At 45.7% G+C, this 21,342-nt stretch overlaps 1 protein-coding gene across 4 annotated transcripts in view; it reads left to right on the top strand.

Annotated features, from left to right (window-relative positions):
- Nucleotides 1–20,078, top strand: part of LOC129812974 (protein jagged-2-like) — a 37,351-nt gene extending 17,273 nt beyond the window's left edge. For 3 of the 4 annotated variants that reach the window (XM_055865026.1, XM_055865024.1, XM_055865027.1), the window contains 22 exons: nucleotides 1,174–1,428; nucleotides 1,567–1,627; nucleotides 4,627–4,757; nucleotides 5,135–5,254; nucleotides 5,961–6,074; nucleotides 6,169–6,282; nucleotides 7,355–7,468; nucleotides 7,889–7,935; nucleotides 8,065–8,238; nucleotides 8,356–8,506; nucleotides 8,728–8,892; nucleotides 9,080–9,193; nucleotides 9,285–9,512; nucleotides 9,667–9,783; nucleotides 9,877–9,904; nucleotides 10,636–10,721; nucleotides 11,080–11,193; nucleotides 11,353–11,468; nucleotides 11,552–11,809; nucleotides 11,979–12,110; nucleotides 17,065–17,224; nucleotides 17,339–20,078. In XM_055865026.1, the coding sequence (XP_055721001.1) occupies nucleotides 1,174–1,428; nucleotides 1,567–1,627; nucleotides 4,627–4,757; nucleotides 5,135–5,254; nucleotides 5,961–6,074; nucleotides 6,169–6,282; nucleotides 7,355–7,468; nucleotides 7,889–7,935; nucleotides 8,065–8,238; nucleotides 8,356–8,506; nucleotides 8,728–8,892; nucleotides 9,080–9,193; nucleotides 9,285–9,512; nucleotides 9,667–9,783; nucleotides 9,877–9,904; nucleotides 10,636–10,721; nucleotides 11,080–11,193; nucleotides 11,353–11,468; nucleotides 11,552–11,809; nucleotides 11,979–12,110; nucleotides 17,065–17,224; nucleotides 17,339–17,820 (3,281 nt within the window). In that variant the 3' untranslated portion in view covers nucleotides 17,821–20,078. The remainder of the gene's footprint in view (nucleotides 1–1,173; nucleotides 1,429–1,566; nucleotides 1,628–4,626; nucleotides 4,758–5,134; nucleotides 5,255–5,960; nucleotides 6,075–6,168; nucleotides 6,283–7,354; nucleotides 7,469–7,888; nucleotides 7,936–8,064; nucleotides 8,239–8,355; nucleotides 8,507–8,727; nucleotides 8,893–9,079; nucleotides 9,194–9,284; nucleotides 9,513–9,666; nucleotides 9,784–9,876; nucleotides 9,905–10,635; nucleotides 10,722–11,079; nucleotides 11,194–11,352; nucleotides 11,469–11,551; nucleotides 11,810–11,978; nucleotides 12,111–17,064; nucleotides 17,225–17,338) is intronic. The other variant, XM_055865025.1, reaches the window with a different exon arrangement.
- Nucleotides 20,079–21,342: the final 1,264 nt, after the last annotated feature.

The following is a 21,342-nucleotide window of genomic DNA, read 5'->3' as shown; positions in this document are numbered from 1 at the left end:
ATCTAATGTTACTTGACTACAAATGTTGTGTCCATATCCAAGTTTAGCATGCTGAAAACAGCCTGACAACCGACATTGGCTTATGACAACAATGCCACTAGTCACGCGTGACTAAATGATGTGGCTGTTTGAAAGCACAGAAAATTGTCGCTCTTGACTTAGTCAACTGCTCGGTGTTGAAGCCTCCTCATTGTTTGTGTAAGCCCGTGTCTTAGTCACCACACACACACCCCTCCGCCTGCTCTGCCTAGTAACAGCATCCTCTCTCTGAGTGTCTCCTTCAGCACTGAGCGAGACAATGATTGGTCTGTATTTTTATATCTAATTGCTGGAAATGTGCAGAGTGAGTGCTTGAGTTTAAATTAACTCCCAGTTAAATTGAGAAAATCAGGACAGCAAGTAAAAACATTTTCTGTGTTTTTTAACTCCTTTATAATGGGTAACAGTTGGAAGTAAACTGGACTGTACAGTAAACAGGATAGACATTTTAAGAAATAATAAAATAGTAATACCTGGACAACTGAAGGTAGGTTATACAGAAACCTTCTAATGAAAAGGCCTAGATTTCCTCCTGGCTACCTGTCCAATAACAGGCCACCATCCAACTAGGGGAGAGGGCCTGTTTGGCCCCTCAGTGCTCAGTCCTGGGCTGTGTATGTGGCTGCAGCAGCCAAGCCAGTTGGGTCATGGTGTTTCTGTTCCTTGAGAAAAAGCTAAAGGCCCTTTCCTATGTCGCTCTTCCTCGTCTGTTCCCGTCTCTTATTATTTCCGCCCTGGCTCCGGAGGAGTCAGAGCTGGATTTCCTGAGAAAGGGGAGAGAGGGAGGGAGTGCCACAAAAAGCATTTCACAAAGCAGGAAAACTGAAATAGGATTTGGTTATCAAACTCCTGCAGCCCTGGCCCTACACCCTGTATTTGTGTTTGGTTTATTTTCCTTATTTTTTCTTTCATGCTCTTGGAAACAGAGTGGTGTTTGACTTTGGGTGTTCTCTCAGATGACTTTCTCCTGCTTCTAGACACTACTAGACCTTGTACTGAGGCATACTGGTTCTAACTTTGAATAAGTGGCTAGCTAGCCTGAACTACCTCTTTGACTATTTAATTGTATGCATGTTGTCAAGTGTCCATTATATAATGATGAAGAAATGTCTTGGTTTTTGTTTGTTGATGCAGGTGAGGATATGTTAATTGAGCGGAGTGTCTGTAAAGGAATGATCAACCCTGGAGATGACAAGCAGACTATCCAACACAACGGTCCTACAGCCAACTTTGAGTATAACATCCGCGTGCGCTGTGATGAGAACTACTATGGCAACAAGTGCAACAAGCAGTGCCGGCCACGCAATGATGACTATGGCCACTACGTGTGTGACCAGTTTGGGAACAGAGGCTGTTTGGAGGGCTGGATGGGACCTTACTGTACAGCTGGTGAGTAGGGGAGCAGGCTGACACAATCCATGTACAAGACACTTCTGAGTCAAAATACACACATTGAAACTAATGTTTAAATATCGCTTTGATGATACTAGAAATTAATGGGTGAATCCTTTTGTCTTTGTTTCACAGCTATCTGCAAGCAGGGCTGTAACCTGCTGCAAGGATTCTGCAATGCCCCAGGAGAATGCACGTGAGTCTGGGTTAACTTCATTCTTTGTACCATCGTGTCTATGTTAATAAGATACTGAAATATTACTCCCTTTTCAATTGAAATCCCTTTGACTGAGAATTGTGTCTGGGTGTATTGGCTGGTTAATGGGCAGTAGCTCTTTTTGTGTTCAATGAGGATGGTAATGATGACACGGGGGGTTGATCGCATACCAGAGCTCGACCCCCACATTCCCCCCTCCCTGTCCCCCCTCTCTATGGAACGTACAGTGTATTGGCCCCACCCCCCACCAGTCTGATTCAGGAGCCATTGTTCTTCTTCCTGTCCCAGACCTGGCCTATAGCTGTAGCCTGTTTTTCACACAGCGTTTCCTCCCCTCCTCCAGCGGTGTGTCAGGGCCCCCCTGCCCATTTCTACTCTGCAGCCCCATTCGCCTCTTCCTATCCTGGGCCTGTTTTGGCTGTCATACCCCTCATGGGAGTATGGACTCCATCCAGCAGCCTTAGTCACGTACATGTTATTCTTCACGGCTGAACCAACCAAGTATTCCATGTCAAATCCACTTGCAAGACCACCTTCTTGTGCAACTCTCTGACGTGCATTCTGTAACACACCTATGGATCTGTTCAATAGAGATAGCCGTGAGTGAGAAGGGATAGATCTAGTTCTCATCTCATAAAATAATGAATTTTCATGGCTGGAAGACAAGAAAAGACTGGAATGTGCCTCGGCATGTGATTTGAAGCTCAGGAGGAGGCTGTGTGTATCCCGACCGTGAACAAACAACACACCTTCTCCTGGAGTAAGATTCCATGCCTGGTGCCTGCGGAGGAAAACAAAAAATGTGTTGGTGGTATAGTATCTGGTTTCCTTACACACAGAGCATTCACAACCTACCTCCCCCTTACGATTTTTTTAAAATCTAAAAATGGTTTTCGGACACATGTAACATTTCGCATTTTAATGTCAACTAGGGCTGTCAAACAATTCAAAATGTAATTGAGTGTATCAAAGGATTTGTTGTGATTAATCACAATTTAATTTATCCATGTCAAAATCCTCCAAATTCATAATTGCTCAAATTGACCTGTAATTTTAGATTTTTTTTTATACAAAAAGCATTACAAGAATATTGCCGTTTTGATATTATGTGAACTCTAAATATTCACACTCTAAATAATATGGTTTCACAGCTCAACATGTGAAAACAGCTAATTCACATGTGAACATGTGATTTCATGTGTTAAAATGCGATTTTGACACGTGAAACTGCAAAAAAACGTTTTATTTTTTTAAGGGACCTCAATCTGCATGCAACAGACTGTTAATTTCCCAGAGTCTTTCTGTAAATAATTCTTAGAGACAGAGAGAGCGAAAGGGAGCGAGATAGAAAGCTACTGCGGCTACAGGTGATGTGCAGGCAGGTCGAGCCCCTGAGCCTAACCGTGAGCACAGGTTGGTGGCAACTTAATTGGGGAGGACGGTCTCGTGGTAATGGCTGCAGCGTTCCATTAGCTCCGACCCGGCCATTACTATGAGCCGTCCTCCCCTCATCAGCCTCCTGTGATCTGGAGGGTGTGGCTTCAAAGGGCTATTTCCACAGTGTGGGTCTGACAGAGTTGGGCCTGGCTGTGTTGGGCTGGGCCGGGGATATTTACAGTGTTGCTGGCTGGGCTGAAAGAGTCCTCCATTGTGGGGCTGTGGTGGGATGTTTGTTTGGTAATGGTAATGCCACCTTGGCCTTGTGGCCACCTTGGTCTCTCCCTGTTTCTACTGTGGACAGGGTCTCTCAATGCTGCTAATGCTGCTTATAAAGCTTTACACTTAACCTCAGCATGCTAACATACAGTTTGGTATACAGTAGCACACCACTGCACACTTCAGTACTTTTATACCTGTACATTAGTAGACTACAATACAAAGTTGTACTGCACTGCGTGTTGTGTTTGACTGCAGTGCCGCTTACTAGCGAAAATGTTAGCACACAGCACACTGCAGTACACTCACTCACTCACTCCAGTACAGTATATCAACTAGTAGTGGGGCAAGTGGTCTTTAAATAACCCAGGGTGAGAAGTGACAGCACAGGTGGGGCAAGGTTACCGCTGGCCTTGGAATAACAGAGCGCAGCTATAAACCAACAGATTAGCTAACTGTTCGCCGGCTGCCTCCGCTCGCAACGCTGCCTGCCTAGGGGCTTCAGGAGGCCCCCACTGCTAGACTTCCTCTATCCCCGGCCCTGTCCCACACGCCATGGGAACAGGCTTGACCCCATCACTGCCCTGGAATGTCCCTGGTGCTCTGTCTAAAGATTAGGAGCCCCAGAAGGTAAGGTGTGACACTGGTCACCTTGATGAAGACGTTGTGTCTGTCTGGCTCCTGATCGAGATCACCTTGATGAAGACGTTGTGTCTGTCTGGCTCCTGATCGAGATCACCTTGATGAAGACGTTGTGTCTGTCTGGCTCCTGATCGAGATCACCTTGATGAAGACGTTGTGTCTGTCTGGCTCCTGATCGAGATCACCTTGATGAAGACGTTGTGTCTGTCTGGCTCCTGATCGAGATCACCTTGATGAAGACGTTGTGTCTGTCTGGCTCCTGATCGAGATCACCTTGATGAAGACGTTGTGTCTGTCTGGCTCCTGATCGAGATCACCTTGATGAAGACGTTGTGTCTGTCTGGCTCCTGATCGAGATCACCTTGATGAAGACGTTGTGTCTGTCTGGCTCCTGATCGAGATCACCTTGATGAAGACGTTGTGTCTGTCTGGCTCCTGATCGAGATCACCTTGATGAAGACGTTGTGTCTGTCTGGCTCCTGATCGAGATCACCTTGACTTTTACATGGACACATAGGTCTGTCATGTGGTTGACGTATTGTAGAAGGCCTTGTCCTATTACATGAGTCCTTGCTTAATTATGAGCCATCTCTTCATGGGACTGATGTTTTTACAGTATGACCACATAATGGGTCCATTCCCTATGTGTCTCTAATGGATGTCTCTGATATGTCTTGCAGGTGTAAATACGGTTGGCAGGGTCCGTTCTGTGACGACTGCCTGCCCTACCCAGGCTGTGTCCATGGGACCTGCATCAAGCCCTGGCTGTGCAGCTGTGAGAAGAACTGGGGAGGCTTGCTGTGTGACAAAGGTGAGACATTAGAGCAGACCAGACCTGGCCCACTGTACTATTAACACATCCTCTACAGCGACCTCTGACCTCCCTGTAGTGTCACACAACACAAGGTCACCTCTGAGTTCCCCTCAGCATCAGGTGGTCAACAGAGGTCACTGAAGAGTGACTGCTAGAAACAGGAGATCACTTCAGAGTAACAAGACGGAGAGGTGGATGGAGAGGCTACATTTAGCAATGTGTAACAGTGTGCTTTCATGTCTGATCCTATGAAGTCGTGTGATGACAAATTATTTAATCTGTAACATATAATTTACCATCCTAATCCTTTAGATGTGTTCGTATGAGACCATTAAATTGTGCAAGTGTAATCATTCCTGTATGATTCTCTCCAGATTTGAACTACTGTGGGACGAACAAGCCTTGTAAGAACGGAGGAACGTGTATGAACTCAGAGCCAGATGAATACAACTGTGCCTGTTCTGACAGCTACTCAGGCAAGAACTGTGAGATAGGTGAGTCAGTCAACATATTCAATTCTGTTTGTGCCAATGAGCACGGTTACATGCACACAATAATACGATTATTGTGGATAGTCAGATTAATATAATAGTTCATTTAAAATGTTCACATGCTTTGCAAGAAAAACAATTTCCCTAATAATTCTGTTTTCATGGACACATCTGAAATCAGGCTACTGATGGGACTTTAGATAAATTGCAGAAAATCGGCAATAAAAATAAATATTCTACCACAGTGTTATTTTTGCGAAACCTTTTTGTTTCTGAGTTCGGACCAATAAAGTTTGTATGTGAATACTTTTTCTAAGATGCATACTTTCAGTTTTTCCGAACTCACTTCACTTGTAATAAGAGGGAGGCTCGCTCGGATGGTGCTAGCACATATGCAGATCAAACACACAGCTGGAACGCTGATTAAGGTTTTCTAATCATTTGAAACATTGCTCTGAAAACCTGGTGTTTTAATCGGCGTATGCTTACTTCGATTTTGACCTTACGCCGATCAAGATAAGCAGAGTGAGGTGTTTACATGACTATTTCCATACTCGGCCTACTGCCACAAGTGTTAGTGTGCATGTAAACGTACCCAATGTTTAATAGTTGATCTTTTGTGTGTGTATTTTTTGTTGTGCTATTTATGTAATCCGTCACTCTGACTCGTGGCACATTTCTCTCCCCATGTCTATCCTGTTATCTTCAGTGGAACACGCATGTGTGTCCAACCCCTGTGCCAACGGGGGCACCTGCCATGAGGTCCCGTCTGGGTTTGAGTGCCACTGTCCTGCAGGGTGGTCAGGGCCCACCTGCGCTAAAGGTGAGTGAGTTACGATCTTGCCCCTCCCAAGGTGTGTGTGTGCCCCCATGTTTTTACAAAGCTGAACCCTTACATCATTGTGTGTGTGTTCCAGACATGGACGAGTGTGCGTCTAACCCCTGTGCTCAGGGTGGGACCTGCATCGACATGGAAAACGGATTTGAGTGCCTCTGCCCCCCACAGTGGGCTGGGAAGACCTGCCAGATAGGTAAACCTGGGAAGGAGAGGTGGCGGGGGGGTCTGTAGTTTATAATTCACACTAGAGAATTCTGAGGGCACAGTCTCTGCCTGGGAAACTGGTGCAAAGCATGTCCAAATGGCTAAAGATGAATATTATGTCCTGGGGAGCATAACTTGAGACTATTTGCATGCTAAATTAAATTGTGTTTGATTTGAATTGAATGTGATGTGATGTGACTTGAAGTGTTATTGAATCTCGCCGTGTTCGATCTTATGCCAGGAATCTCCATGCTCGTCCAGTATCTGGTTGTTTGTGTCTCTCACCCTGTTGAGCCAGTCCTATTACTATGGTGTGGATACTAATTTAAAATGGATGCATGCATGTCCATGGAGAAAGCTGGATATTATGTGCAACCTGAGCCAGGTTTCTTGAGTAAAACTATAAATAACACCTAGCCTGGCACCTGCTAACCTTGGGGCCTGATATAGCCTGACAGTGGGTTATCTTTGGCTATAGACTGGGATAAAAGGGCCTCACCCCAACACCACTATTTAGCTCCCTGGAGTAGCAAAGGAAAGGAAACACTTTATAACCTGTAAACATGCTCAGGGAGGAACCCAAGCTCTGGGTCTTGTGTTACGTGGTCCGCTATTCTCAGTGCGCAGGTGGTTCCCCTTTCAGTGAGCGGGCGGTACCTGAGAGAGGGGTGTCGGGTGTCCGCAGCCCAACAGGTGCTCCTCACCTCTGGGGAAAAGCAGTTGTGTTCTGGTCTGTCCAGGGAGAGGGTGTTAGTGACAATTGCCTTGTAAACTGACCACTGGGAAAGCTCTGGACTCTGTCAGATAATAGATCAGTTCAGAAATAGGGTAGGTAACTGAAATAAATGTTTAGGGTAGGAGGCAGAGCCAGCTAAATAGATGGCAAAAAAATGCAATTTAATTTAATAGTTGAGAAAGTTTTCTAAAGACAGGTTTAAGGTTAGAATTCTTATCAGGGGCTTTAGTTTCTGTGTAGCCTTGAACTGTAGAGATCTGCTTGGTGGTGGGGCTTGGAGGCTGGTTCTTAGATCTCTCTCTTTCTCTCTGTTTGCACTCCGCAGACGCGAATGAGTGTATGGGGAACCCATGCCTCAATGCTTACTCTTGCAAAAACTTGATCGGTGGATATCACTGTGCCTGCTTTCGAGGATGGGCCGGCCAGAACTGTGACATCAGTCAGTATCCGTTAATCATTTGTCTCTGTCCCCTTTGCCTGCAGCTAGCTCTGACACTTACCTGGGCCCCTGGCCTACTGTTCTGTTCCTATCTCAGGCTTTCTGCTTTATTATGGCCTACAAATACTTATCTAGATCCATGGATAGTGTTTTGACATTACTATGAGAAGCACATCCTGTAGATATCGTTGACGGTTTTGTAGTTGACCTCACTGGCTTTCACGGCATGCACTAACCAACAGCATCATGTCTTCCTGCACCTTGAGAAAAATCTTATTTTGAGTTTCTTTGAAGCATTAAGCATTAACCAAGTTGCACATTCTATGTTTTGTTTGTGTATCACATGCATGCCACACCTGCATGTTCCCCTGTCCTATCTGTAGATCTGTATTAGTAAGTTCTCTCTTTTACACTCTGCAGATGTCAACAGCTGCCATGGACTGTGTCAGAATGGAGCGACTTGCAAGGTAGGAAATTGTATTCAATAAGGCAATCTAGCCACCATGTTTGATTCCCTCCTTTCATATTATATGGTTAGCATTATTCTGGGTATAGGAGCCTCTGAGTGACAACTTTTTCCCTCACGCTTCGTACAGGAGTGGCGAAGAGGCTACGTGTGTGCCTGCTCACCGGGGTTTGTGGGCCGGCACTGTGAGGTCCAGAGGAACAGCTGTGCCAGCGGCCCATGTAGAAACGGGGGCAGGTGCCACACCCTGCTGGACGGCTTCATGTGTGAGTGCCCACATGGGTACACTGGCACTACCTGTGAGGTGAGCTATGGTGGTTCAGTCCAGACCTTTGACAAATCTGATCTTGTCTTTTATACATAACAATTATCTATTAATCCATCCATTCATCCACTCATCTTTCCATCTGTTCATTCGTAGGTGCAGAGTAACCCGTGCAGCCCTAACCCGTGCCAGAACAAGGCCCAGTGCCACAGTATGATGGAAGACTTCTACTGTGCCTGTCCTGATGACTATGAGGGCAAGACCTGCTCCGAGCTCAAGGACCACTGCAAGACCAATCCCTGTGAAGGTACAAACCAATCTATAAACCTATTGATGTCATCTCTACTCAAATAATTCAAACCCCTGAAAAAGTACTAACCAGGCAGTTATCTTTCTAGCCTAAACTGAAACCTGATCTTAAGCTGCTTAGTCCTCAGGTCAACCTCAAGATCAACCCTCATTTCAACCCAATCCTCTCAGGTCTATCTCACCAACAGTATCTTGTTGTTCCTTCTGTTTTGATCCCAGTGATTGACAGTTGTACTGTCGCTGTGGCCACCAACAACACACAGGAAGGGGTGTGGTACATCTCGTCCAATGTGTGCGGCCCCTACGGACGCTGCATCAGCCAACCTGCTGGGAACTTCACCTGCTCCTGTGAACTGGGCTTCACTGGAACATACTGTCACGAGAGTGAGTAGACACACACACTATCATCATCACACATCATTGATTTTATCATCATAATCATCACCATCATCATACCATGAGACTAAACATTCCATTCCTTACTGTAGCACACCACTGATTTCATCAGTCTCATCATTGTCTTCCTCATCATCCCCATCCTCATTCATGGTCTCTCCCCTCTCCCTCCCAGATGTAAACGACTGTGTGTCGTCTCCCTGTAAGAACGGAGGAACTTGCATCGACGGGATCAGCTCTTTCCAGTGCGTTTGCCCTGACGGCTGGGAGGGCACGCTGTGTGTCATAGGTGTGTGTGTGTGTGTGTGTCCCAGGGTGGTTTTACTCTATCTCTCCATGGTGTGTGTTTCTCTAACTGATCCGTGGTGGTGGTGTTCCAGATGTGAATGAGTGCAATAGGAACCCCTGTAAGAACGGAGGTCGCTGTGTGGACCTGGTCAATGACTTCTACTGTCAATGCCAGGACAACTGGAAGGGCAAGACCTGCCACTCACGTGAGAGCCAGTGTGACTCCAGTACCTGTAGTAATGGGGGGACGTGCTTTGACCACGGTGACACCTTCCGCTGTACCTGTCTCTCAGGGTGGGGCGGCAGCACCTGTAACACAGGTAAGAATCTATTATTGCTTGGTTTTAGCTATGTCATTCAAGGGAAAGTCCAATAGATCTCTGGTCCATATACGCTCCATAGGTGTAATTTTGTTGTTGTTGCAGAAACATGAATATAGGTTCTAAACTCATCCTATTTGATTTCTCTTGTCAGGCAAGAACAGCCCTTGTGACTCTAACCCATGTGAGAACAGAGGAACCTGTGTCGGAGGGGGTGATGCCTACACCTGCATCTGCAAGGATGGCTGGGAGGGGCCCACATGTACTCAGAGTAAAGCACAATTTACTGAATTATTTTCAGGTTATAATCATAAACTAAAACATATGTCTGATTTTTATTCTGTGTCATCCCCTCCCTTCACAGATACTAATGACTGCAACCCTACCCCCTGGTAAGTTGAGCATATTGAATAAACCAAAATACTTTTAATGTCTTATAAGGCTATCCCATCTCTTCACAGACCCACACGCACCGATATCAGAGCATAATCTCTCAGTGTTCTGATTTCAAAACAGGAACAAATGACTCCCACACACTGCTCATCTCGCAAATTTAATTTAACGCTTAGAGATTTCCTGTTAAAGTTTGTTCCGTGGAGGTGTATGTGTGAAAGGGGAAGTGTGTGTATCCCTGACTCCTCTACAGAACAGTGCAGAGCTTGACAGCTGGGTATTCCAGGGTCCATTTGATCAGAGGGACTGAGTGGACAAAGGCTCCTGTCACCACAATGACTGACAGGGGAATGAGCACAGTGGGTGGGGGGGACACCCCTCACCCCTCACCCAATTCTTCACTACTTACCCCTGAGCATGGGGTGGTGTAGGCAATGGGGGGAGGGGGGGAGGTTAGGGGGGCTGGGGAGCAGCATATAGGGCCAGCACAGTATGGGGTCATTTTGGAATTTGCATCTGAAGTCTGGACATTGATATGGGATCAGCGTTAGTGACCACAATCTCTGTCTCTAGTCTCCTACCTTGGGATTCTGCTGCTGGGATCTAGACCTGAGATTGTGGAGGCTTTTTTGTCTTTGTAGTCTGAGTCTTCAGCCTTTTGTATGCTGCTGCACGTGTGCCAATGGTATGGGCTGATGTATTGATGTGTGGTTCTGTTTCCTTCCTCCAGCTATAACAGGGGTGTCTGTGTGGATGGTGAGAACTGGTTCCGCTGTGAGTGTGCCGCGGGATTCGCCGGACCAGACTGCCGGATCAGTGAGTCCCTGGGAACCAGAGGGGTGTGGTGTGGTCAGATTGGAGGGTTCAGGGGTGAAAGGGGACGGGGGAATTTTGAGCTGATTGTTTGTGAGGGACAGATTAGGAAGCCTATCTTAACCTCCAACCTCTCTTGTGAGGACAGGTTAGCTGTAGTCTGCAAACAGTTCAGTTCAGTCTGACATTCTCAGACACAATCCTCTTTCCTTTTCCCCTTTTCAGAGAGGGTCTATTTTTCACGTGGGGATGCCAGACATGAGAACCAACCAGCCCCTACCCTGTTGTGGTGATATTATAGCTAGGTGCCTTGCTGTAGACTAGAGATATGTGTGTAGTAATGGTCTCATTTCCCCATCAGACATAGATGAGTGCCAGACGTCTCCCTGTGCCTATGGTTCTACCTGTGTGGATGAGATCAACAGCTTCCGATGTGTGTGTCCCCTGGGCTGGGCTGGGCCTCGCTGCCAAGAGTGTGAGTACACTGCAGCTATAGAGAAAATGTCTTTATTACTGTATCCATGGAGTAGGGGAACTTTCTTCCATTGAACCCATGTGTGGTAGGAAGAGTTTCTAAGGACTGAGCCTGATATTGCCTTGGTCCTAAACCTGCTCCTCTCTCTCCCCTCTGCAGTCATAGGGATCGGAAAGGCCTGTCGTTACTCCGGCCTGCAGTTCCCTCATGGCAGTCGATGGGAGGAGGAGTGTAATACCTGCCAGTGTGTCAACGGCAGTGTGCGCTGTTCTAAGGTGAGACTTGCATGGTTTTGTTACACACAGTGAAGGTGTGTGTGTGAGCTGCCTTTCTGACCTATGTTTGTGTGTGTGTATAGGTGCTGTGTGGCCGACGGCCCTGTCTGCTCCATAGAGTTGCTTCTGGTCCAGACAGCATTGCCCCCTGTCCTAGAGGACAGGAGTGTGTAGAGCACAAATTCCTCACCTGCTTCGCCCCGCCATGCCACCAGTGGGGCGTGTGTTCTACCCCTGACCCCCCACCGCCCCTCCACACTCAGTGTGAACCCAACTGTGGTTATTTGGACAAAAGCTGTGCCCGCATCACACTCATCTTCAATAGAGACAAAGTTCCACAGGTGAGTGCACGACATCATTACCTGACTAACATTAAATAAGATATTTAATTAAAAAAAATATACGATTCTACGATTATTGACTTAGTTTTACTAGACCTGAAACTCCTACCACATCCTCTGCCAGAGAATTAAAGTGAATGGAGTGTGTGTGTGTGTGTGCTGATCAAAGGGTACCATTGTGGAGAACATCTGTTTGGAGCTGAGGTACCTTCCCATCACCCAGACCCTGGCTAAGGAACGTACGCTCCTCATTCTCTGTGACCTGTCCTACTCCAACAGTGATGCTGTGGAGGTTGTCATGGTGAGTGCCTCACACCCCCCCCCCCCCCCCCCCCCACCACTCCGACCTCACCTCAGCCCCCCACCTCAAGACTATGAACTGTTGCCATCTGCCAATGATCCCCTCCTCACCTCTAACTGTCACCCACCAGAACAGGCACTCTCTCCTCTCTTTCAGTTAGCCACGAGTGCCTCGCCCCATTTTGTTCTCTCTTTCACTTTATTAAATCACATACTTAATTTGTCATTATAAATGGGTTCCAGAGTACACTTGTAAAATGTGAAGCTTTTCTTTTCCTCTTTGTAAGTGTGGAGAGCCTTTTGAAGCACGACGCCCTTCGCCTGAACATCTGGATGACATTTAGCTTTACTTTGGAACACCTTACTGTTTCTCTCTCGGACGGGTGTGGCCACCCAGGCTCTCCTCTCCAGTAAGATACGGGAAATCAGGCGCTACAGGGCACTAAGCCCTGGAGGGTGTCTGATGTCCTCATAGGTTAGTACTGAGTTTAATAATTAAACTCAATAGACCCTCTAAAGGCTTACAGTGATGTTAGTTGTGCTTTGTCAGACCATTATGGAATAGTCTTAACTCCACATGATCGTGAGGTCGTATTATTTTAACCTAATATGAGTTTGGCAGAGTAGTCCCATCCAGCTCACTCTATGTATCAGTACAGAGGTTTTATGAAGACCCAGAAACGGTGTGTTCTCAGTAAGAAGCCACAAATCAAATCAAAGTTTATTTGTCACGTGCGCCAAATACAACAAGTTACACCTTACAGTGAAATGCTTACTTACAGGCTCTAACCAATAGTGCAAAAAAGGTATTAGGTGAACAATAGGTAAGTAAAAGAAATTAAAAGACAGTGAAAAATAACAGGAGCGAGGCTATATACAGTAGTGAGGCTATATACAGTAGCGAGGCTACATACAGACACCGGTTAGTCAGGCTGATTGAGACCGGTTAGTCAGGCATATGTAGATATGGTTAAAGTGACTATGCATATATGATCAACAGAGAGTAGCAGCAGCGTAAAAGAGGGGTGGGGGGGGGGGGGGGGGTGGGGGGGGGGCACACAATGAAAATAGTCCGGGTAGCCATTTGATTACCTGTTCAGGAGTCTTATGGCTTGGGGGTAAAAACTGTTGAGAAGCCATGTCCTAGACTTGGCATTCCGGTACCGCTTGCCATGTGGTAGTAGAGAGAACAGTCTATGACTGGGGTGGCTGGGGTCTTTGACAATTTTTAGAGCCTTCCTCTGACACCGCCTGGCGTAGAGGTCCTGGATGGCAGGCAGCTTAGCCCCAGTAATGTACTGGGCCGTACGCACTACCCTCTGTAGTGCCTTGCGGTCGGAGGCCAAGCAATTGCCGTACCAGGCAGTGATGCAACCAGTCAGGATGCTCTCGATGTTGCAGCTGTAGAACCTTTTGAGGATCTCAGGACCCATGCCAAATCTTTTTTGTTTCCTGAGGGGGAATAGGCTTTGTCGTGCCCTCTTCACGACTGTCTTGGTGTGTTTAGACCATTCTAGTTTGTTGTTGATGTGGACACCAAAGAACTTGAAGCTCTCAACCTGCTCCACCGCAGCCCCGTCGATGAGAATGGGCGCGTGCTCTGTCCTCTTGGTTACGTTGAGGGATAGGTTGTTATTCTGGCACCACCCAGCCAGGTCTCTGACCTCCTCCCTATAGGCCGTCTCGTCGTTGTCGGTGATTAGGCCTACCACTGTTGTGTCGTCTGCAAACTTAATGATGGTGTTGGAGTCGTGCTTGGCCATGCAGTCGTGGGTGAACAGGGAGTACAGGAGGGGACTGAGCACGCACCCCTGGGGAGCTCCAGTGTTGAGGATCAGCATGGCAGATGTGTTGCTACCTACCCTCACCACCTGGGGGCAGCCCGTCAAGAAGTCCAGGATCCAGTTGCAGAGGGAGGTGTTTACTCCCAGGATCCTTAGCTTAGTGATGAGCTTTGAGGGTACTATGGTGTTGAACACTGAGCTGTAGTCAATGAATAGCATTCTCACATAAGTGTTCCTTTTGTCCAGGTGGGAAAGGGCAGTGTGGAGTGCAATAGAGATTGCATCATCTGTGGATCTGTTGGGGCGGTATGCAAATCGGAGTGGGTCTAGGGTTTCTGGGATAATGGGGTTGATGTGAGCCATGACCAGCCTTTCAAAGCACTTCATGGCTATGGACGTGAGTGCTACGGGTCTGTAGTCATTTAGGCAGGTTGCCTTTGTGTTCTTGGGCACAGACTGGAACATGGTTGTCTGCTTGAAACATGGTGGTATTACAGACTCAATCAGGGACATGTTGAAAATGTCAGTGAAGACACCTGCCAGTTGGTCAGCACATGCCCTGAGCACACGTCCTGGTAATCCGTCTGGCCCCGCAGCCTTGTGTATGTTGACCTGTTTGAAGGTCTTACTCACGTCGGCTACGGAGAGCATGATCACACAGTCATCCGGAAAAGCTGATGCTCTCATGCATGCCTCAGTGTTGCTTGCCTTGAAGCGAGTATAGAAGTGATTTAGCTCGTCTGGTAGGCTCGTGTCACTGGGCAGCTCGCGGCTGTGCTTCCCTTTGTAGTCTAATAGTTTGCAAGCCCTGCCACATGAGACGAGCGTCGGAGCCGGTGTAGTATGATTCAATCTTAGCGCTGTATTGATGCTTTGCCTGTTTGATGGATCGTTGCAGGGCATAGCGGGATTTCTTGTAAGCTTCCGGTTTAGAGTCTCGCTCCTTGAAAGCGGCAGCTCTACCCTTTAGCTCAGTGCAAATATTGCCTGTAATCCATGGCTTCTGGTTGGGGTATGTATGTACAGTCACTGTGGGGATGACGTCCTCGATGCACTTATTGATGAAGCCACTGACTGATGTGGTGTACTCCTCAATGCCATCGGAAGAATCTCGGAACATGTTCCAGTCTGTGATAGCAAAACAGTCCTGTACATTTACATTTACATTTAAGTCATTTAGCAGACGCTCTTATCCAGAGCGACTTACAAATTGGTGCATTCACCTTATGACATCCAGTGGAACAGCCACTTTACAATAGTGCATCTAAATCTTTTAAGGGGGGGGGGGGGGGGGGCAGAAGGATTGCTTTATCCTATCCTAGGTATTCCTTGAAGAGGTGGGGTTTCAGGTGTCTCCGGAAGGTGGTGATTGACTCCGCTGTCCTGGCGTCGTGAGGGAGTTTGTTCCACCATTGGGGTGCCAGAGCAGCGAACAGTTTTGACTGGGCTGAGCGGGAACTGTACTTCCTCAGTGGTAGGGAGGCGAGCAGGCCAGAGGTGGATGAACGCAGTGCCCTTGTTTGGGTGTAGGGCCTGATCAGAGCCTGAAGGTACTGAGGTGCCGTTCCCCTCACAGCTCCGTAGGCAAGCACCATGGTCTTGTAGCGGATGCGAGCTTCAACTGGAAGCCAGTGGAGAGAGCGGAGGAGCGGGGTGACGTGAGAGAACTTGGGAAGGTTGAACACCAGACGGGCTGCGGCGTTCTGGAGTTCTGTAGTTTAGCATCTGCTTCATCTGACCACTTTTTTATAGACCGAGTCACTGGTGCTTCCTGCTTTAATTTTTGCTTGTAAGCATGAAATCAGGAGGATAGAGTTGTGGTCGGATTTACCAAATGGAGGGCGAGGGAGAGCTTTGTACGCGTCTCTGTGTGTGGAGTACAGGTGATCTAGAATTCTTTTCCCTCTGGTTGCACATTCAACATGTTGATAGAAATTTGGTAGAACGGATTTAAGTTTCCCTGCATTAAAGTCTTCGGACACTAGGAGCGCTGCCTCTGGGTGAGTGGTTTCCTGTTTGCTTATTTCCTTTTACAGCTGACTGAGTTCTGTCTTAGTGCCAGCGTCTGTCTGTGGTGGTAAATAAACAGCCACGAAAAGTATAGCTGAGAACTCTCTAGACAAGTAGTGTGGCCTGCAATTTATCACAATATACTCTACTTCAGGTCAGCAAAATCTCGAGACTTCCTTAGATTTCGTGCACGAGCTGTTTACAAATATGCACAGACCGCCCCCCTCGTCTTACCGGAGTGTGCGTGTGCTGTTCTATCTTGCCGGTGCAGCGTATATCCCACTAGCTGAATATCCATGTCTTCATTCAGCCACGATTCCGTGAAACATAGGATATTACAGTTTTTGATGTCCCGTTGGTAGGATATTCGTGATCGTACCTCATCTAATTTATTGTCCACTGATTGCACGTTGGCAAGTAGTATTGATGGTAACAGCAGCTTTCCCACTCGCCTTCTGCGGGTCCTGACGAGGCATCCGGCTCTTTGTACCTGCGTCGCTTCCTCTTGCAAATAACTGGGATGTTGTTCTTGTCGGGTGTTTGTAGAATGTCCTGTGCGTCCTGCTTGTTGAAGTAAACATCTTTGTCTAATCCGAGGTGAGTGATCACTGTCCTGATATCCAGAAGCTCTTTTTTGCTGTAAGATACAGTTGCAGAAACATTATGTACAAAATAAGTTACAAATAACGCAAACCCCCCCACATAATAGCACAATTGGCTGGGCGCTCGTAAAACTGCTGCCATTTCTTCCAGCACCATTTTGGTTTAGTCCTCTCTGAAGCCTAGAGGCTGTTAGATGTCAGAATGGGGTGAGGGGCCATGTGCCACAGTGTCTGTGTGTGTGTTTGAAGGAGCAGCTGCTTTCCCAGAGAGAAGAAAGAGGAGTCTTGCTGACTGACTGACTCTCTTATCATTCTTCACACTGACTGGCTGGCCTGGGAGCCACAGCTGGCCTGTTCTCCATTGTTCATCCTAATTAAAGTGCACAGCATCCAGCTAATCTCCCTCTGCTCCCCCTGGACACTCTGGTCCACTTATTAGGCAATTAACTAGACCTGCTTTGTGCTCTACAGGGGCGCATGTGAGAAGTTAGGACTAGGAGTGAATCTCTCACCTATTGTGTTGACTCACCATTTCTCCTACTCTCTCCCTCTCCTCCAGTCTTATGATCAGGATGGTCAGGAGCGGGATGGAAATCGTGATCAGATTCAGGAGGCTTCCAGTGCCATCATCGGTGCCCTGTCCAAACGACACAACAGCACCGTCATGCTGGCCGTGGTGGAGGTCAAAGTGGAGACGCAGGTCATGCCCCAGTCTGTGGGTGAGTGACTGGACTCGACTTGGTTTAACTTTTGCATGTTTTTATACTGCACTTCGATTAGGTAGCATTACAGTACATGATAGTAAAGTATAATTTTATGGTCTTTGTCTCCAGACCACCTGGTGCCAGTGCTGTGCGTGGTGTTCAGTGTGCTGTGGATCTTCTGCATTGTGCTGTGTGTGTGGTGGAGCCGTAAGAGGAAAAAAGAGCGTGAGAGAGAGTCTACAGTGGAGGACAGCACTGTCAATAACCTTCTGGAGCCGTTGAGGGTCATCTTGCCACAGCACAAAGACAACCTAGACAAAGACATTCAGTACGAATGCAAGAAACTCATGAGCCCTCCAGACCGGACGTGTGACGGGGCTGAGGAAGAGGACGAGCTGAGGGGAGGGATGGAGCTAGACAAGTGCTCCACACAAAAGTGCTCATTGGCAGGAGTGCAGGACAGAGTGATGGGCAAAGAGGGGGTGATCTGTACGATGCGTAGCGCCCCTGTTAAAACCCCCCACCGGACAGTGTACAGTCCCAAAGACAACCGGTGTAAAAACCTCAGCGCTGCCAACTTCAGTGAGGATGTCAAAGATCATTATGTATGAGCACGGCTAGAGGTGGGACTTCTCAAACTAAAGATGATGTCTCTATCTAATAGAAAAAGACAAGCACCAATAGTAAAGATTTAAGACATGTTTTACATTTCATTTGAATTTATTCTCTGTCTGCAACATAGAGCCTTCTTACTTAAATCTTTGCAAATTAACATTTCAGTAACAAAAAGAGAGCTTAATTTTTTCCTTTCTTTTTTTAGTTTACAAATTGTTGCTCCCTTTAAAAGGAGAGCCCTTTTTTTCACATCGTATCACTGAGAAGATTGTGTATCATGTGACTTTGGCGAGAGCACTGCCCTTGGAGGCAGGCATTGCACTACTACATTACTACTAGTGCATTTAGTCCATATCTGTCTTAACCCACACTGTGGGCATTTACTTTGTTCTCTTGGTATAATGTCATTTCTATAAGTAAAATTATGTAAAAGGTTATATATACCCACACACACACTACCGGTCAAAAGTTTTAGAACATCTACTCATTCAAGGGTTTTTCTTTGTTTTTACTATTTTCTACATTGTACAATAATAGTGATGACATCAAAACTATGAAATAACACATATGGAATCATGTAGTAACCCAAAAAGTGTTAAACAAATCAAAATATATTTTATATTTGAGATTCTTCAAATAGCCACCCTTTGCCTTGATGACAGCTTTGCACACACTTGACATTCTCTCATCCAGCTTCATGAGGTAGTCACCTGGAATGCATTTCAATTAACAGGTGTGCCTTCTTAAAAGTAAATGTTATGGAATTGAATGCGTTTGAGCCAATCAGTTGTGTTGTGACAAGGTAGGGGGGGTATACATAAGATAGCCCTATGGCAAGAACAGCTCAAATAAGCAAAGAGAAACGACAGTCCATCATTACTTTAAGACATGGTCAGTCAACACGGAACATTTCAAGAACTTTGAACGTTTCTTCAAGTGCATTCGCAAAAACTATCAAGCGCTATGATGAAACTGGCTCTCATGAGGACCGCCACAGGAATGGAAGACCCAGAGTTACCTCTGCTGCAGAGGATAAGTTCATTAGAGTTACCAGCCTCAGGAATTGCAGCCCAAACAAATGCTTCACAGAGTTCAAGTAACAGACACATCAACATCAACAGTTCAGAGGAGACTGAATCAGGCCTTCATGGTTTAATTTCTGCAAATAAACAACTACTAAATGACACCGATAAGAAGAAGAGACTTGCTTGGGCCAAGAAACACGAGCAATAGACATTAGACCGGTGAAAATTTGGAGACTTTTGGTTCCAATCGCCTTGTCTATGTGAGACGCGATGTGGGTGAACGGATGATCTCCGCATGTGTATTTCCCACCATAAAGCATGGAGGAGGAGGTGTCATGGTGTGGGGGTGCTTTGCTTGACACTGTCTGTGAATTCAAGGCACACTTTACCAGCATAGCATAAAATTAAGATGGTTTGTGATGAGTCGGACCGCAGACTGAAGGCAAAGCAGCCAACAAGTGCTCAGCATATGTGGGAACTACTTCAAGACTGTTGGAAAAGCCTTCCAGGTGAAGCTGGTTGAGAGAATGCTAAGAGTTTGCAACGCTGTCATCAGGGCAAAGGGTGGCTATTTGAAGAATCTCAAATATATTTTGTTTTTTTGAACACTTCTTTGGTTACTACATGATTCCATATGTGTTTCATATTTTGATGTCTTCACTATTATTCTACAATGTAAAAATAACAAAAAGCTCTTGAATGAGTAGGTGTTGTAAAACTTTTGACTGGTAGTGCATATATATATATATATATATATATATATATATATATATATATATATAAATAAATACTTTGGAAAGCTATAAGCAGTATAACACCTGACATCAGCATTAGTTTAGAAACAGAAACATATTTTCCATGACATGTCAATGCTTCTAAAGACCTTATGTATATCCCTATAACATGCCTTTTGCTCTACCACTTCCTGCAGGCCTATGCTTTATTATTTCACTATTTGCTTTGGTAGAAAGTTCCTTCAGCCCTTTTATTATTTCACTATTTGCTTTGGTAGAAAGTTCCTTCAGCCCTTCTTTTATTATTTCACTATTTGCTTTGGTAGAAAGTTCCTTCAGCCCTTCTTTTATTATTTCATCTCATTCAACGAATTGATCCAGAACTTAACAATTCATATAAAGGGAAAATATGTAATTTCACAACTCTTCATATTACCATAAGTGTTTCTTTGAACAATGTATATATGTAAATAAACATGTCTGTGTATAATTGAATTTAGTAACTTAAGTAATCCTTTTTATTATAGTTATTCTAAAGAATAAGGTTGTTTATGTTTTGTTTGTTTTTTATTATGTCATTCCGTTTTATTGGTGTCTGTTGACACAAGCCAGGTTTTATACAGATTTATGGGGTGCCACAATCACAAAAGCATTGACAGAAACAAATTATTCTAAGTGCTTGTTTGTTTTGCTTTCTGATTTGATTATGTTCCAACACTTAAAATTGTCAGTAAGCACAGATGTTATTTCTAGTTCTAGGCTTGTCCTTGTCTGCTGCTTAAGTCGAAGCTATCGATTGGGAGTTTCCCTTGTGAATGCTGGCTCACCATCTCCCACTCACTATGCTACTGTATGTGAACGTTAGAATGTCCTATTATAACGCAGGGTCAGAGGAGGCTGGTGGGAGGACCTATAGGAGGACGGGCTCATTGGAATTAATGGAACAGTATCAAACATATGGAAACCACGTTTGACTCGGTCCCATTATTCCATTCGAGCCATTACAATGACCCCGTCCTCCTATAGCTCCTCCCACCAGCCTCTGGCATCGGGTGTACCAGTGAATGGATGGTTCGTGTTGATCTGATACAGAAGCAGTGCTAGCGTGCTCTTATCATCGTGATTTGGCTCAGAATCAGGAGTAGCTAGAATTAAATTCATGATCAGAGCAATCCAGTGGTTTAATCTTTGCCTGGGCAGGAGCACTCCGCTACCCAGCCCTACAGTGGTGCATTGGATTTCTGCTTTCAATACTGGTCTAATGAAGGGAACAAGTTTTATTGTTGTTGTTGATGTTGTTGTTGTGGTTGTTGTCCAGTGTTTGTATTGTATTCTGCACTAAGAAAGAGGAAGATCATCTATTGAGCATTACCTCAGTGGTGGTAGGGAAAATGATTTTTGTTGTTCTTTACAGTTTAATATTGTAATTCTCTGACAAGAATTGTGTTTAAATTTTTTTGGTGATGCAGAAAGAATAATTCAAATCATTACCCATATCCAGTCAGCAGAATCCTACTTGCCCCAGAGAATGGGCTGAATGTGCAGGACATTGTAATTATTTTGTACAAAAGAGCAGTTGCGTCTTGGTTTGTTAGTGGAACTTTTGTTTGTTTTTAGAACAATCCAATTATTTATTAAAGTATTTTATACCAATATCTTTGTTTTGTCCTGTTTATAGCATTGGAATTTGAACTTTTTTCAGTTTTTCAATTTTATCACCATTAGCCTGTCACGGATCCCTCCGGAACTTTCATTACGC

The sequence above is a fragment of the Salvelinus fontinalis genome, chromosome 16, assembly GCF_029448725.1.
Source record: "Salvelinus fontinalis isolate EN_2023a chromosome 16, ASM2944872v1, whole genome shotgun sequence".
In the NCBI taxonomy this organism is placed as follows: Eukaryota; Metazoa; Chordata; class Actinopteri; order Salmoniformes; family Salmonidae; genus Salvelinus; species Salvelinus fontinalis.
The sequence above is the reverse complement of the archived record's forward strand: the minus strand, read 5'-3'. Positions and strand labels throughout refer to the sequence as shown.